At 49.1% G+C, this 16,331-nt stretch overlaps 3 protein-coding genes and 1 pseudogene across 3 annotated transcripts; 1 reads left to right on the forward strand and 3 right to left on the reverse strand.

Annotated features, from left to right (window-relative positions):
• Window positions 1–1,165: 1,165 nt before the first annotated feature.
• On the forward strand, window positions 1,166–1,576 carry LOC140222745 (uncharacterized; annotated as a pseudogene).
• Window positions 1,577–1,800: 224 nt separating this feature from the next.
• On the reverse strand, window positions 1,801–3,264 carry LOC117855512 (early nodulin-like protein 9). The gene is made up of 2 exons (XM_034737887.2): window positions 3,006–3,264; window positions 1,801–2,933 (listed from the first exon to the last, which is right to left on the reverse strand). Exons 1-2 carry the CDS (start codon window positions 3,247–3,249, stop codon window positions 2,323–2,325), a joined length of 855 nt encoding a protein of 284 aa, XP_034593778.1. The 5' UTR covers window positions 3,250–3,264; the 3' UTR covers window positions 1,801–2,322.
• A 3,357-nt stretch (window positions 3,265–6,621) lies between these two features.
• LOC117855421 (sulfite exporter TauE/SafE family protein 5) lies at window positions 6,622–9,564 on the reverse strand. Its single transcript, XM_034737773.2, has 4 exons — window positions 8,688–9,564; window positions 7,568–7,708; window positions 7,322–7,477; window positions 6,622–7,241 (listed from the first exon to the last, which is right to left on the reverse strand). Exons 1-4 carry the CDS (start codon window positions 9,456–9,458, stop codon window positions 6,933–6,935), a joined length of 1,377 nt encoding a protein of 458 aa, XP_034593664.1. The 5' UTR covers window positions 9,459–9,564; the 3' UTR covers window positions 6,622–6,932.
• Window positions 9,565–10,208: 644 nt separating this feature from the next.
• Window positions 10,209–16,168, reverse strand: LOC117855420 (autophagy-related protein 18f). Its single transcript, XM_034737772.2, has 8 exons — window positions 15,255–16,168; window positions 13,629–14,090; window positions 13,136–13,552; window positions 12,375–12,608; window positions 11,474–12,301; window positions 11,209–11,375; window positions 10,661–11,002; window positions 10,209–10,523 (listed from the first exon to the last, which is right to left on the reverse strand). The coding sequence occupies exons 1-7, from the start codon at window positions 15,435–15,437 to the stop codon at window positions 10,687–10,689; spliced, it is 2,607 nt and encodes an 868-aa protein (XP_034593663.1). The 5' UTR covers window positions 15,438–16,168; the 3' UTR covers window positions 10,209–10,523; window positions 10,661–10,686.
• Window positions 16,169–16,331: the final 163 nt, after the last annotated feature.

The raw sequence follows: 16,331 nt of genomic DNA on the forward strand, positions 1-16,331 counted from the left end.
AACTGGCCGGCACTCGGAAAAGTCGAAAATCACCTGAATCAGTGCTTAAAAGCTGTTCCGTTTTTAAGGGACAGTGCTTACAGGATGCAGAGCATCATTGTGCACGCAACTAGTGCTGCTAAAAGAAAGTTTTCGGAGCCGCGGAATGGAAAAAATGTCACGGTGGCGCCACGGTCAAGGTCGTCGTTGTTAGCGAGGGTGTCACCGTTGCTGATAAATACGTAAGGGTTAGTATGACGACTACGACCCCTAATGATGCACCGATAGTCGCTGACATGACAATAAACTTTGTCGATCTGCTTTGAGTTGGGAATTGCCGAAGTGTACTGTGCCAAGAAATAAAACCAACCTGTGCAAGTGTGGATGCATGCGACCGATGCGGTATTCGAGACACGGCGGTCGCTGGGCTAGCTCTTGCCGCACAACGATGCGCGTACGGCGTTCAGGTGGACTGCTACGTAGCAGCAGCTCGTCACTGCTGCTAGGACTAGCGTAGCGTTACGCACAGGAGCGTGAAAAGGTAGAGTTGTTTTCTGTTCGGGCGTAAATCATCGCGCGCTTTTGCTTTCGAAACGTTGTGACACTTCCTCGCGCGACTGTACGCGATCCACAAGAGTTTGCTGCGGCAACTGTACGCCACGCATGGTAGGTTGCAGCTTTGGGGCAGCCACGCAAAGGGCCACGGGCTACCGCTGTTCGTCGGCGGCATTGCCGGTGCTCCGGTCACATCACGAGGATTTTCGTTAGTTTCGACCGTGGCAAAACCCCCAAAAGTGCCGCCACGCCGGAACGTAGTAGCGTCACTTCACTACCACCGTCAGCAGCTATCAGAGAATGATGCAAACCGTGCAGAGTCTTGGACCGGACTGTCCAGCCGAACGTGTGTTCCTATCCTACAGAGCCGGGGGCCCAGCCTAACTCCAATCTGTGTCCGCAGAGAAAATGGGTCAGGCTTGGGCCCTAAGCACTAAGCAGCCCGTGGGTTCACCGACCCAACACGGAACTCGTCACCGTCACGGATTTGGAGAAAGACGCGAGGCCCATAAATATATGAGCCACATGCCATGCAAAACCCGTCGCGACTCGACTCGCACAAGTCACACACGATCTCCTCCACCAGAGAGCAGCAGGCCGAGAAGACGACGACGCTGCAGGCAGGAAGAGGATGCGTCGCGAGGGCCGGCAGCGCGGGTGGGTGCGCTCCTACGTCCGCTTCTCGGGCCTGATCGACCCGGAGAAGGCGCGCCACGCGGTGTACGTCGTGGACGGCGCGTCGGCGGCCTCGTCAGGGCGCCCAGGAAACCCACGAACCACTCCAGGTCCACCGGTGGCGACCCCTACAAGAAGTACGACAGGGCGAAGGCCGAGAAAGGGAGGCACAAGTTCAGGCACGACGAGGTCAAGACGTACCTCCGCGACCTCCTCCAGGGAGACGACGGCGGCGCGGACTACGAGTGATTGTGTGGCGGCGTACGAAGTAGAAAGTGAACTCGCCAGCAGCGTAGTTTCTCTCTAGTTGTGTGGTGGTAGCATTGTAAAAAACTGTAATCTGATTTAATTTATTGCGCATGGGCTGTACTACCACTTATTACCTGATGATTAATTTGGATCCATGTTTTTTCTTGTTTCAGAAAAAAAATTATATCTACGAGTTTATACGAATGAAACTTACTCGACATTTCAGCATTTTTTCCCTATTTGTCGCTCAAACTAACAGTTAGTTCCTCACTTCGAAACCAAAAACGGTTCCCCTCACATCGAAACCAAAGTCCTTGGTTGTTCAATGAACAGTAAAGAATATAAGGATATGCTAATCTCATTCAACAAAAACATTAGAACACACCAAAGATACAGCTATTCCAAACTCCACGCATATCACACGACATAATCTAAGGTCCCGTTTTCTTCCACTGACTTATTTTTAGCACCCGTCACATCGAATGTTTAGATACTAATTAGGAGTATTAAACGTAGACTATTTACAAAACCCATTACATAAGACGAATCTAAACGGCGAGACGAATCTATTAAACCTAATTAGACCATGATTTGACAATGTGTTGCTACAATAAATATTTGCTAATGATGGATTAATTAGGCTTAATTAGACTTAATAGATTCGTCTCGCCGTTTAGATTCCACTTATGTAATTGGTTTTGTAAATAGTCTACGTTTACTACTCCTAATTAGTATCTAAACATTCGATGTGACACGTGCTAAAAATAAGACATGGGAAGAAAACGCCCCCTAAATATATAACACACACACACAAACTAAGCAACGAAACGTGCACACGTTGATCTCGTCGAAGACCTCTCCGGTTCACGGGGCTAGAAGAAGCATGAACCCGCCGAGACCTGCTAGCGACGCAGTGGCCTCTCCCCACGTTGCTCGCAGCACGGCATGCCCGCCCGACGACGTTGCCGGCGGTGGCGGGGTTGAGGACATCGGCGCAACCTCCGCGAACGGGAAGAGATTTTCCACGGCCTGCACTGCCGGGGGCCGTGCCGGCGCAACCAGGGTTTCGGGTGGGCATCCTTTCTTCGAGTTCTTCCTGTGCTTCGTCTTATGCCCTGCATGTCTCGGCGGTGCAGCCGCGGGCCCCGGCACCCACGGCGTAGGCGCCGGCGACAGTGCCATTGTTGGCGCCATTGCAGGCGGCTTCGTCTTGGCGTCGTGTGCCGGTGGTGGCGGCAGCGGCGGCGGCGAGCTGGGCGTGGTGGGCGCGGGGCGGTCGGCGACCTCGATCTCCATCTTCATGCCGCCCAGGCAGTGCCCCGGCGCGCCGCAGATGAAGTAGCGCGTCCCGGGCATGGTGAGCACGACGGTGGTACTGCCGCTGTTGTCGAAGGTGATGGGGTTGGTCGTCGTGCACGCTTCGAAGGCGTCCTTGGTCACCTCGAGGACGTTGTGGTACGAGTTGTAGTTGAAGGCTGCACACAGGATGTTGCATGATGGGCTTAAGAATCAACACGTTGACAATCTTACTAGCTTATGACACTTACTCAGGGTGTCTCCTGGGCCGAACGTTTGGGCTGCAGCCCAGGACTTGTAGTCGGTCCTCCCGTCCCAGCCGCCGGCCGGGTTGCCGACGACGTAATCCGCCGCCGTCACGGCGTGGATCAGCGACAATGCCACGGTGACGCATACCAGCAGTGCCTTCATCTCCGCCATCTTCACCGCAGAGGGCATGATGTGTCTGAGGTTGCCGTAGCAAGGCGGTGCAGCCTCTGGACTCTGGTCCTCCATATATACACAGACGGAGCAGTGATGTGCCAGCAGGCACCCTACATGCATGATGCATGCACAGGGTACAAACCCTGCAATGGAATTTCATTGTGGCAGATCCTGGTACACGAAAACAGCCAAAGAGTAGGTAGGCAGAACACACGCACTTGGGTTGAGAGAGTATAGATCAATCTTTAGATCGAACAGGTAACACCGCTGTACATTCGTCCGTTTCCTGCAATGGTAAGTTTCTGTATGTACCTTCCCGATCGAGGCCCATGTGGAAGCCTGTCCAGGCGAAGGGTACATTCCCTGGGCACGCGTGCAGAGCTCCGCTCCGCAAAGCCGCGCGCGCGCGCCTGCTCTGCTCGCCGACAGACAGATCCGCCGGAAGGAAAGGCCGTCGCAAAATTTCCTATCTCGAACGAGACGGGCGGTGTAAGACAACGGAAATGTTCGGAAACCAGGCCGCAGCTCGCGCATGCACCGACCGCGCGCCCCCGCCCGCTGGCCCGATGCGCGGCGGCGCCCGCATTTTGCCAACTTGCCATCCCAGCGCCGCCATGCCGTGCTCGTGCTCTTCACTGTGGTGGAGAGTGCCCTTCCGCTTCCGATACAATACTCCGGCGAGCGCGGGACCCACGAAGCATTCCGTTCCCACAGGAACGTGGAATCTGCCGGCGCGGGATACGGCCGGGTGAACAGTCCAAGGGCGTAGGGACTGCGCCGAGAGCGCTCGGCCGCGGTCCGGCCCTGCAGCGCATGTGCGTGCGAGCGCGAGCGGGCGCAACGGCTACTGCTAGACACGGCCGGCATGCAGCTCCCGTGCGGTGCGATGCGCGGCGCTAGCACGGAGGAGAGATGGTGCCAAACGGCTGATGCCCGAGCGCACCCAAAAGCGGCCGGGGAACACAGCAAAGTTGGGCTCGCTTTTGGCAAAAAGCTGATCGGAGGAGAGCACGCCGCACGTCTGCGCGTGCACGGCGGCGGCGCCCACCGTTCCGGGATCCAACAAGGTGGAGGGGGCGAGGGACCGAGGCGGCACGTAAGTAGGTGCCCTCAGTTTTTTTTTTTGGAATTGTAGGCGGATTGCTAGTATTGATGTTTCTACATCATTATCTAGTGAAAATCATTGGCTGATAACTATTGAACAAGGTTTTAGAAATTGTTTTTTATAAGCGGTTTCAGGAATTGTTGTACTAGGTTTCAAAGAATGCTGCCCCGTTAAGGGATAACCCCCCCCCCCCCCCCCCCGCACCCACCCACCCACCTAAGGACAAGTACATAGGAATGGAGTAGATATAAAATATACTGGTATACTGCCTCCATTTCAAATTACTCATTGTTTTGATTTTTCTAGGTTAAAACTTTTGATATGAATCTAGATGTGTATATGCCTTTAGAAAAGTCAAAACGACGGAGGAAGTATCAGGTAAGTACAGAGAAATAGGGTACGCAACATATTGTCTTACTTTAGGCACTCCAATATGGAAGAAGATGGGATTAAAAAGCTATTAGTTTTGTCATTTTCTTTCGATCACCTCCTCTGCGTTTAGCCGTTTACTCTATTTGCTTTGCAGCACGCAGAGAGGCTGGCTCTTGCATAAGAGAACACTTCGTTCATTTTTCATTGTCTCTCTTCTATATAAGGCAAAAGTGCCATGTAAGCGGGCTATAAGCTTCTTATTATATTTGGAGGCTGCGTTCTCTCCTCATTTAACTCTATGGCACGTACTCCCTTCATCCCATGAAAAATACAATCTTGAAATTTAAAGCAAAATCCATAAAAGACTCCAATCTTAGAAATTTGACCGTAACTATCTATCTAGGTCTCTGGTTGTAATTTTAGGAAGTATAGTCAGTTGTATGCGGGCAACAAATGAGGGCATGATAATCTTGTCTTGTCTTGTCACCACTAATTTATCCGAAAAAGATGAGAATTACATTGTTCAATGGACGGGGGAGTAGACTTAAAGTTCTTATTGTCATATCTGTAGTCATATGAAGTACACGTCCACGCAGTTGCACCGATCGACGGTTACCTCCTGGCCTCCGAAAACCTTATACAGCGCGTGCGCCGCTACCTGTTAGCAGCGACCGAAGGAGGAGCGAGTGGCCCCGCCTGGCCTCCGGCCAAGAAGCGCCTCCTTGATCCCACCCAAGTCGCCTCCGTCCTCCGCGATCCTCCTCATGGCCACCGTCTCCGCGAGCCACCGCCTGACCCCCGGCGCGGCACGTCTTGAACGTGGTGAACGCCGCGAACAGAACGGTGACGAGCCACTCCGGGAACACGGCGTCGCACAGCACCCCGACGCCGACGCCCAGTCGCCCACGAGCAGGCACGGCTGCGACACCACCACGACGTGTCAACGTCGTGGTCGATCAGCGGTTCACCTTCCGGCCCGGCCCCGCGGAGGAAGACGATATGTAGAGCACGTTGGAGAGGGAGACGCCGGTGACCATGTACCTCGAGAACACGGTCGCCGTCTTGACGCTGGCCCCCGCGACGGTGCTGAGGATCGCGACGTACAGCGAGCCCCCGCCGACGCTCGCCGCGCTGGAGATGGCCGCGGCTAAGAAGGAAAGCGCGCACGCGAGAGCATTCGCGAGGCCGCTCTGCGAGGAAGATTCCATCGGCTGCAGCTGCGATCTGCATTGGGACCGGTAAATCGTTGAGTTACTCGCTCTTGCAGCGGAGGCGAGGAGCAGCATCGAGGAGTTCATTATCCTGTCAGTGTTTCTGAGGCGAGCAGGAGGGTTTCGCATTGGTTGTTTGCTTTGTGCTGGGTATATACGCGGTTCGGCGTTAACTTTTGTTCTGCATAGATGGGTAATGTGAATCCATGTGTCCTATAATGTATAAGATCCATGTGTTCCTTGTATCTGGAAAAAAGAAGAATCCATGTGTGCTTGCTATGTGGGCGACGAGGAACGTTCTTATTGTATTTCAGTTATTTTTACAGGTTTCTGGATGCAGGAACAAGATTTCTTATGGAGTTAATAAACAGCTCAGTTGGTGGCTACAATCTGTAGAACTTTTGTATTGGACCTGTTCGCTTCAGCTTAAGCTGGCTGAAAAGCTGAAACGGCTCATTTGTTGTGAGAGGAAAATACTATTCGGTAGCTGATAAGCCGGCTCATTTGTCGCAAGATCATGTCTGGCTTGCCCGTACTGGTACTAAAGAAAATAATGACCATGCCTTTCTCAAGAGTAGTAGTAGTACCTAACTACCTAAGGACAAACTATTGATGTCTCTGTTGGTAAATACTCAATTGATAGTGGTTTGGCCAGCAAATTCTTCCAAACTACAGAACTGGCAACGAAATAAAACCTATCTTGTTGACCTTTTTTGTTTGCACAAAAAACCATCACTATCTTTTGACACCAGAACATTCGTATAAGTATCCTTTCTGACAGCTCAAGTAGCAAATCACCGGTGAACAAGTGCATACTGAAAGGAGCGATTTAACAATAGGACTATAGCGACTCATACTACTACATAGAAGACCTGACTTCATCGTAAGCGTAATCAGTGTCCACAATCAATCCTGCCTCTTTCCAGGAAGCTCACCGGCAGGAAAATTATTTCAGCAAGTAAGCCCCAAGCTAGCCATTACAATATATAAAAATCAAGAGAAAAACCTTCCTTCAGAAAGCCCAAAAGGCCAAGGCCAAGCCAAAACCCTCTGTCATTCTGAAGACCTCAGCAAGGCAACTTGAAGCCCATGTACGCTCCGCTGGTGTACTGCATCAAGACATCCTGCGCTCCGAAGCAGGTGACGATCACCGTGCTGAGCGCCATGATGGCGGTCACCAGGAACACGATCAGCGAGACCCGCCCGGACTTCCTGATGGCCCGCTCGATCACGACGAGCCCGACGACCGACGCGACGAAGCATATCCCCGCGTAAACGGAGGCCTGTCCGATGCCTTCCATGCCCAGCAGGATGAACTGAACCATGGACATCGACGCGCAGAACAGGACCATGAACGAAGACGTCGCTGCTGCTGTCTGAAAACCAACAGAAAACTAGTGATTCAGTGGCGACTATATGCAACACGAAAATTAAGAATACTTGGTGTGTTCTATACCTGCGGGTTTATTCCGATCTGAAGAAGAACAGGGTTGAGAAGCAGTCCCCCTCCAATGCCGAAGAGGCCACTCAGAGCCCCAGTGACCAAAGCCGCCAGCGGGAGTGTAAGTGACGGCAGAGTCTCCATTGTAGCTGTAGCTCCCACGAGCTCTGCCTGCTTTGGCCATGTGATGTCACGCTCAGTCCATGCCGCTTCAAGCTTTGCCGCGAGAACAAGAAGATAAAATAAAATCGGCCGACCTACCTTGCCATCCTCTTGGCTACAGACAACGCGTTTCTTCCTCTTGGCGTATATGATATACCCTGTGAAAGCCACGGCGGCGGGTAGCTGGGACGAAGTGATGAGCCAGTAGGTGACGCCGCAGGGTTTTATCCTGATCACACCCTGTGAAGATAAGGTCGAGTTCATCGACCTGTTCGAATCAGCCAAAATAAGCATAGCGGCTGTTCAGCCAGCTTTTTTTTTTTTACTTCTCTCTGATTTTACTGTTCAAATAAGCGGCTGCAGCTTATTTGAAGCTCAGCCGAAAATCCTATGATGTTTTGTTGGACTGAAAAATATCTGAACGAGGACACGTATCTGATGTCACTGTCATGAGTTCATATTTTTGAGAAATGACTGCCCTCAACTTGCCACTAAGCATTTTCAGGGCTCTGAATTCGGGTACAGTGAACGTGGACAAGCACGATGTCAGGATTCTGAGCACAATGTCCGGGTTCAGTTCAAGAAGCCGTTGACCTGGATATAAGGCTTTTTTTCATTAGTGTACCAAGTGGCACACTGGCACTAGACGAGGTCGGCCTTCCACGAACAGGCATTTGATGCTGACCATTCACCAGAGATAGGCTGGAGAATTCGGGTTCAGCAACCTACTCATTCCTATACGACTTTCCAAATGGACCTACAGGTCTACCTAGTTTCTCTCCAGAATGGGCCAAACCAACCGGCCGACCAGCTTGTGCACTGTGCAGAGCGAGTAAGATCTGGACATGATCTGGGTTGGACGCACGCCAACGAGAGGCCAAAAAAAGGCACCACCGTGTTGTGGCGGCTACTGTCGAGTGAAAGGACCGAGACGTTCGTTCCACTAGCAAGGGAAGAAATGCAGCCGCTACTTCCCACTATGATGGGAAAAAAAGGCAAATAATGCAAACGTAACCTGACAAGCGAAAAGAAGCCTAGATTACGAAAGGCTCAAAGTCACATTACTTCCTTGCTTGCTTTGTGGGACGCGACCCCATCGATCCGTTCCTCGGTTACTGGCGCATATCGATCATGGCCATACCGGCACTGGTGCCCGTCCAGTGCCAGGGGATGTGCGGCGAGTGCAACACGTCGCGGAGGGGGAGGTGATGAGACGTACCTTTCCGTGCTTATCTCCAATGAGGACATGGAGCGCGAAGAAGCAGAGCCACACCACGACCAGCAGCGCCACGTCCTTCCACGGGAACCCCGCGACATTGCCGCGGCCGCCGTCCTGGCCGTCGCTCGCGAGCAGCAGGGGCTCCGTGATGCTGAGGTGGGCGGCGCAGCGCGCATCCCCGGCGCGGGTCTCGGAGCGCCAGATCTTGAGCCCGGCGCGGCACGTCTTGACGGTGCAGAAGGCGAGGAACAGGGAGAAGAGCACGGTGATGAGCCACTCGGGGAACATGACGTTGCACACCACCCCGATGCTCACGCCCAGGAGCAGGCACGGCTGGAACAGCAGCGCGACGTCGTAGTCGATCAGCCGCCGCCCGCCGCCGCCCGCGCACGCCAGGTTGTACAGCACGTTCGACGCCGCGCCGCCCGTCACCATGAAGGACGAGTAGGCCGTGGCGCGCTTCAGGCTCAGCCCCGCCACCAGGTTCAGGATGGGCAGGAACAGCGACCCGCCGCCCACGCCGCCGGCGCTCGACACGGACGCGGCGAAGAAGGAGAGCACCCACGCGGCCACGGTGTTCGGCCGGACCCCGCCCGAGGGCGAGGACGGCTCGGCCAGGTGGCGTTCCCGCCATCGCGACACTTCGGCGAGGAGGCCTTGGAGGCGGCCGGGGTGTGACGAGGTGGTGGTGTTGGACGCTGCCGCCGCCGACAAGAAGGAGACGGCGATGGCGGCGGCGAGGAGGGGGGCGAGTTCAGTAGTCCTCGTCATCTCCGGCCTCTGTCTGCTTCTTTGAGAATTCAGAGTACACGGACAGATGTTGGTGACACTGCTTTTTATATGTGACGGTCCTTGTGTCTGACAAAAGACTGGGTTAAGAAAAAGGGATTGAAGGTTGCAGGTACAAAAAGGGACATGTTTTGCTAGAGAAATTCGAATTGGCATCACTCGCCTCAATATATAGACATGCTAAGTTATTCTACTGTTATTCATCCAGCATTCCTGAGGATATATAGACATCTTTTTAAGAAAAAATAATATGATTTGAGAAATTCAGCTGCTGAAAACGAAAATAATTGAAGGTAAGGAGTTGACAACAATACAACTCAGGTATGTTCTGGAATATAAATGTCCCGTGTAATTTCAACTTGTGGGCACCAATTCGTACCTAAATTTATTTTCCTGGTCAATTTCTATCAGTAGTTATTTAATACACATCCATTTCATAAGGCTTGTTTAAGCCCAACAGAAAAAGTTCATAAGGATGCAATGCTACCAGCACTTTACCCTCATAGATTAGGGTTGACAATATTCTAGTCTCAATTTCCCTGGCAACCCTTTCATCAATTTTCTGAAGAGATTAAGATTGCAAAAGGAAGTTCCCCGGAACAGTGAAAGCATCACAAAAACGGACAGTAAATAGATTATCTCAAATGACGTCTTTAGTTCGTCCAGTTGAAGAAACAAAAGAAACAGCAAATCTGAACTGGTGGAAAATCTCTAGCAGCTGAGACTAGCGTGGAGTTTCAAATATTCACAACTTACGTGCTATTATTGGAAATGCAATGAACAATCATGTTATGTACACATTCTTGTAAGATAGAAACCCCAACTCACAGCACCAAAGCTTCAATACCCATAGGGTCATAATTCAACCTCCCTTTCTATCTTTTCTCACGGTAAAATTTTCATGAATTCCTATGAATAGAACTATAGAAGAGAGGTAAAAGAACTCCGGATGGAGAAATGAAAGAATTCAGCTACACACACACAATAAAGACTTCAGCGAGTAAAGAGGCTCCTCCATCACATCGACAACTCCACCACATGGATCATCTGCAAGCCATGTTAGAGAGTTCATGACCATGATGAGTACCAATGTGCAAAGAAAAACTAGGCACGGTAGGGTAGTTCACATGCATTGTATCATGCAAGCCAGGGCTAAAGAAAAACAAATATGCTAAAGCACTTACCTTGACAGAGACACAAAGAGTCAATATCACAAGTCTGGGAGTTGCTCTTCATCTTCACCATCCCCTTTGCTATGTACAAATCCGAGCTGGGCCTCTGACTTAAGGCTCCCGGTATTATTTACAAGCTCGGTATGTAATTTAACACTTGGATTGTTATTTACAGCAGCACTACTATCATCTACTACATATTTACTGAAACCACCATCATCAGAGCTTTTGGGCCCTTCAGACATGCAGTCCAAAGAACTACAACTGCTTCTGCGCGAGAGTCTACCATCTTCTGAAATCCCAGACTTCTGTCGCTGAAGCAGTTCATACCTGTTGTTATCAGGAGTGTTCATCCTACAGGGTAAAAGTACATTAGTCAGCCCAGGACAAATCTAATCAGAAAAACAGCAGCAATTTCTCATTTCCTAATGAAGGTCTGAATTATCTAATGAAAATTAGCCAGCCTTTTATCACCCGTATAGTTGAAATACGTTATTTAGTTGTATTGACTTTATATCAACCAATAACAAGTGCTCAAGAAATGTAAGCTTCGAACATACCTTGTCTGTTGAAACCTCGAGGTATGAAGGGAGTCAAAGACAGGTACGAGATTCTTTGACCTTGATTCTATGTTATGGGTCTGGATTTTTTCTACTTCAACTTCCCCTGAAGTTATATCAAGATTGTCTGCTTCTAAAGTTTCACCCTCCATAACTTGAAAGTGTATCTGGCATCAGTCAGTAAGCAGGTATTGCAATGAGTCCCATTGTCAATCAACTGAAAAGATAAATATTGCATTGAAAAGGAAAAGGTGCAAGAAAATACCCCAGATCTAGACCAGAGTGGAGTTTGCACAACATGAGTCTGCAACTCACTCTGAGATATATAGAAATTACGATTTTCATCAGCGCTGAGCTTTGGTCTTTCAGCAGCAGCAGAGTCAAATGGATAGATACTTGTTCCTTTTTTCATAACTTTCTGGAAAAGTTTATTATTTTCTCCATTCTCAAAATCATTATACGCAAAACTCTCAGCACTGTCTCTCCTATTTCTTTTATGACAAACATCCCACTTCTGAAGAGCTTCAATAACAAATTTTGTATCAGTCTCTCTTTCTGATCCATAAGAAATGGGGCCTGTGGGGAAATCAAACCCAGAATCCTGTTCAGTTGAGAGATGGAGAACATACTGTATTATGCTTCCTGATGGAGAAAATACTAGTAAATAGTACTTCGTGCGTGAACTGTCTGAATTAAGGTCAGCATCCTTGCAATTGTGAAATGTTGAAGCAATAGCACCAGAAATTGGACTGGAAGCACCAGTTGCAAATGCTGCAGCACCGTGGACAGCACCCTTAAACAAGTTACTCCCATTTCTTATCCTACTAACAACAGACAACATGAGAGGGGGTCCAGATACAAAAAGTGTCTTCTGACTGAGACTCAAAGAAGGGGTTGACTTCTGGGACCAATGAGCAGTATGATTAACTGATGACGAATCCACCACGTAATCATTTTCTGCAGGATTGTTATCACTGTAACGGAATCTTGTTGATCCACTATATGGAGATATTGAAAACAGATGACTAGTTCCTCTTGAAGAGCTAATCATTATCCACTCACTATCATCACTAAAGCTGATGTCTTTTATGACCTACAAGAAAAGTGATACTTTTACAGTCAACCACATTACAAACGATGAGCGAGAAATAGGTACGCCAGCTTACCGCATTGGTGATGCCTCTTTGCAATTTGTACAGATGAACATAGGTTCCAATTTGACCTGCTTCTGATGTCCCATGTGGAGGAGGTATAATGCGGAAAACATTGATGTTTTGACCATGAACAGATGCTGTCACCAGCAAAGTTCCACTTGGATCAAAGCAAAGTGCTGAAATGGGACTAGTGTGTGCCCTGAACTGAACTATCAATAATTTAGAGACAATATCTCGCACAATGACCTGCCATTGCAAAGGGTGTTAACTGTCAACATTCTGTGAAGTAGGTAAAGACATGGCATACTCATGTTAATGGACTTGTAATTGCAAAAATAAAAGAACAATTTTTTACACTAAATACATATTAATCGCTGGGGTAAGAAAAAAATTCAAACCACCCAAATCCGTAGGCTACTCTTTTTTTGAATTCCATCCAGACCAAAGAATAAACTATCCCCTTACCTGCCGCACCATCTTGTCTAGTATTGAGGGATAATACTGTTCTTACTTTATTCACTAATATAAATCAAACAACTCAATAAAATGCTTGGTCTGTAAAGTGAAGTGGTAAACAATCATATTTCTGTAGCATCATCAGATAGTTAGCCAACTGGTCAAGTGGGTTCTGAGGTCCCTACTGGCCTTACAGTTGATTCATTGTTACTATTACTAGTTACATGTAAAGCTCGCAACAGTGTCAACCAATTTTATAAAAACCTTAGGGATAACAGAATTAATGACGAAAATATCTACTTTGAAGAAGTATGTACCATTCCAGCATATTCACTGTCAATGAGGTGCCCATTTATTGCTCCGTTTGCTTTGTAAATAGAACTCCTTTGCTTTACCATACCATTACCATTTGGAATGAAATCTGCACAATACTTGGATAGCTTCTTATATCCAACATCGCCAAGTGTCACAATGCCGGCAGCCAGTTGCTTGCTTGATTCTTTTGCATAGTACGCCACCACACTGCCGTTCGAACCAGGAGGTGGAACAAAGGGAGACGGACTAAGAAGCTGAGGGCTAACCCGTCCTGTATCTGGAACTGGAACCGGAATTCCAGAGTATGCAATCCATCTATGGCCCAGTCCAAGTGGGCCATAACCTGAAATTTGTGCGACTGTAGGACTGGTGAGGACCGTGTATTCTCTCTCCATTGTCGCAGCATCAAAACAATGTATCTGCAAAATGTATTTTCTCCCATCAGGATCACTAATGATCCAAAAAAAAGGCTTTGGAAGAGTGAAAATAACATACCTGAGTAGCCTGTGAAACAGCTACAACTCTCGGACTGCACCTTATTGAATAAACAGCTGACCTGAACCTCAATGTATGCACATATTCATGGGTCCTCAATGAATAAAATCGAATGACAGTAGGAAGATTTTCACTTCCTATATTGTGGAAAGCACCATTGGTTCCATCAAAAACAGGAACATTAGTGTCATGGTTGTTTCCACTTCCAGTGTAATTTCCTTCACAGGCAAGAGCTAGCAATGGCCGTGCATCTGCAAATCTGTCTTGAGATTTTGTTGTGAAAATTGGATCCTTTAGCAGCTGTATGAAAGAAACAGCACCATCGTGTCTGGATTCCAGCTGTCGTACATCATCAGCATTTTCCACATCCCATACTTGGAAGCCAGATTTGTAAGCTAGCAACAAGACTTGTCGTACCACCCCACCCCCACATTCGAGTTTATCAAACCCAGCCCATTGTACCTGCAAATCGTAAAGTACATAAGAAGAGTGTTGGCATCTCAGGACATGGAAGCATTGCCTACAAGGATTACAGAGTAACATAATCAAAAGATAAAAATTACCAGCCTAGGCACATCATTCATTGATCCGACTTAGATGCAGCTTGCATGACTGATAGCTAATTAACAAATAGTCCATCTATTTTAAAATATATGACATCTAGGACAAGTTAATGTCATATATTTAAAAACGAAGGGAGTGTATAAACAGTGCTCTTTCTGTTATACTAGCTATGCAATTGTAGTTGTTATGTTAATTGTCAATACAAAAATATAGCTCACAAAAATTTATAATGAATTATGTGTTCAAAAAATAAAAACATCAGGAACCTATATGCATTATTCATCTATAAGTATAAACAACTTGCATGGATGGGATGCTGAACAATTAGTTTATGGAGACTATTCTTGATTTTCTACTGTATTATTCTGTCAACATGGGTCAGTAATGCAAGGTCACAATACCATAACCACATTTTTTTTCTCAGCATCCAGTCATTTACTATACTGTATTGGATCATGGTGAAACTCAAGTTTAATTTTCATTTCAAAATGGTAATCCTTAATAAATCAGAGTACAGCCTCATGTCATATTCTTGTAATTAGGACAGATCCATTATGCATAACCTATCATTGGAACAAATAGGATGTAGAATATATGGTGACATAATGTCCAGACCAAACAGGACTTCTGATCCCACGAATTACAAGCAGGACTCCAAGCTAACTTTCCTACTTGTGCTAGCTCCATGGTTTCCAAATCTGCAGCTTGCCATGTCTGATAAGCACTTGCAAAGTTTTGAGCAAGTAGCAGTGGCTACTGCAATAACACGTTACTAGAAGATTTTGCAGTTCAAACATTGCAGTGTGTATGTACTAATGGTCAAAATATTTAATGCATGAAAAACTGGCATAAATACAAATCGTGCTGCATATATTGGGGGCACCAACAGAATTGGAATGCCTTGCAGTTGCAGCTATAAATACACTTCCGCTCATTTTAACCGGCGCACACGTGAGGCAACTAAAAGGTGCCTTTCAGTCAGTCTCCAATTATTAGCGAGGCAAAAACTAAAGCACACAGGAACAGAGCAGTTTAAGGCTCGAAGCAAGCAAGCAAACGAACCTGGTCGCGGCTCCCATCCTCGTCGTGGCTGGCGATGGAGTTCACCAGCGACGCCCCGGCGGAGCGCAGCGTGGAGGCGGCCGTGGACGCCCCCGACGACACGATCCGCATGTAGTTGGAGAGCGACCGCGCCGAGAAGAAGCCCCCGCCGCCGCCGCCAGGCGCCTGCGCGCCGTCCCGCATGAAGCCCGGCGACCAGAAGAACCACCCGTGCACGCTACCAACGCACCGCCCCCCGCGCCTCCTCAGATGCAAAACCGAACAAAGCAAGCCCCAAGCCTAGATCAGACGAGGAGGAGGAGGAGGAAGCCGAGGCCGAGACGGAACCGCCCGCCAATCAGACCGAACCGAGCCGCTCCGCTCTGAACCGATCGCTGATGCCCCCGGGCTGTTTCTGTGGGGACTCGGGGGGACTCTCGCAAAGAAACAGCCCACTGACCGTATCTCAGGTGCTCACCATGGCCGCGCGCGGAGGGGTGGGGGGAAATCGGCACGGGCGGGCGAGAGGCCTAGATCATCCGGCGCGCGGGCGGGGGAGGGGAGGGGAGGGGAGGACTGGTGGTGGGGAGCGGCCGAGCCCGGTGGTGGGTGCACGGGTGCGAGCAATTCGATCGGAGAAAGCGAGGCTGCGAGGGTTTGCTTGCGGTTTCGGGGTTTTTTTTTCTTTTCTTTCTGCTCTATACTTTTTTTCCCCTGGACGAGAAACGAGGACGAGGTGGGCGAGGCGGGGATTAGGTGAAATAGAATAGGAGGTAAAGCGCGGCTTGGCCCCTGCTTTGGAGAGAAAAATTAATGGAGCCCCGATGCTAACTCTAATGGGTTGGCCGTTCGGAGACGAAGGGGGAAGGGATAAGCCGAGCCGAGCACGAGCAGCGACGGATTTGGAATCGGTTGCCGCTTCGTGTTTGCTTTGCTCTGCCTTGCCTTGCGGGAGATTACGATATGGGCGATTGGGTAAAGCCGTGAAGGAAGGAAGCTGCTTGCCCAGGCGAGGCGGGTGCCACCGTGCCAGTCGTTGGCTTGGCTGGGGAGATAACCAAACCAAGGCAAGCCAGCGAAGCCAAGCGTTGTTGCCTC

This window comes from Setaria viridis, chromosome 5 (assembly GCF_005286985.2).
Source record: "Setaria viridis chromosome 5, Setaria_viridis_v4.0, whole genome shotgun sequence".
NCBI classification, from domain to species: domain Eukaryota; kingdom Viridiplantae; phylum Streptophyta; class Magnoliopsida; order Poales; family Poaceae; genus Setaria; species Setaria viridis.

Coding starts and splice junctions, on each gene's coding strand:
- LOC117855421 (XM_034737773.2), bottom strand. CDS start 9,458: ATGACGAGGACTACTGAACTCGCCCCCCTCCTCGCCGCCGCCATCGCC. Junction 7,478..7,567: donor GTAGCCAAGAGGATGGCAAG/GTAGGTCGGCCG, acceptor TGGCCAAAGCAG/GCAGAGCTCGTGGGAGCTAC. Junction 7,242..7,321: donor AGATCGGAATAAACCCGCAG/GTATAGAACACA, acceptor GTTGGTTTTCAG/ACAGCAGCAGCGACGTCTTC.
- LOC117855512 (XM_034737887.2), bottom strand. CDS start 3,249: ATGGAGGACCAGAGTCCAGAGGCTGCACCGCCTTGCTACGGCAACCTC. Junction 2,934..3,005: donor CGGCCCAGGAGACACCCTGA/GTAAGTGTCATA, acceptor TCCTGTGTGCAG/CCTTCAACTACAACTCGTAC.
- LOC117855420 (XM_034737772.2), bottom strand. CDS start 15,437: ATGCGGGACGGCGCGCAGGCGCCTGGCGGCGGCGGCGGGGGCTTCTTC. Junction 14,091..15,254: donor AGGATGGGAGCCGCGACCAG/GTTCGTTTGCTT, acceptor TACGATTTGCAG/GTACAATGGGCTGGGTTTGA. Junction 12,609..13,135: donor ACAGTGAATATGCTGGAATG/GTACATACTTCT, acceptor TTGCAATGGCAG/GTCATTGTGCGAGATATTGT.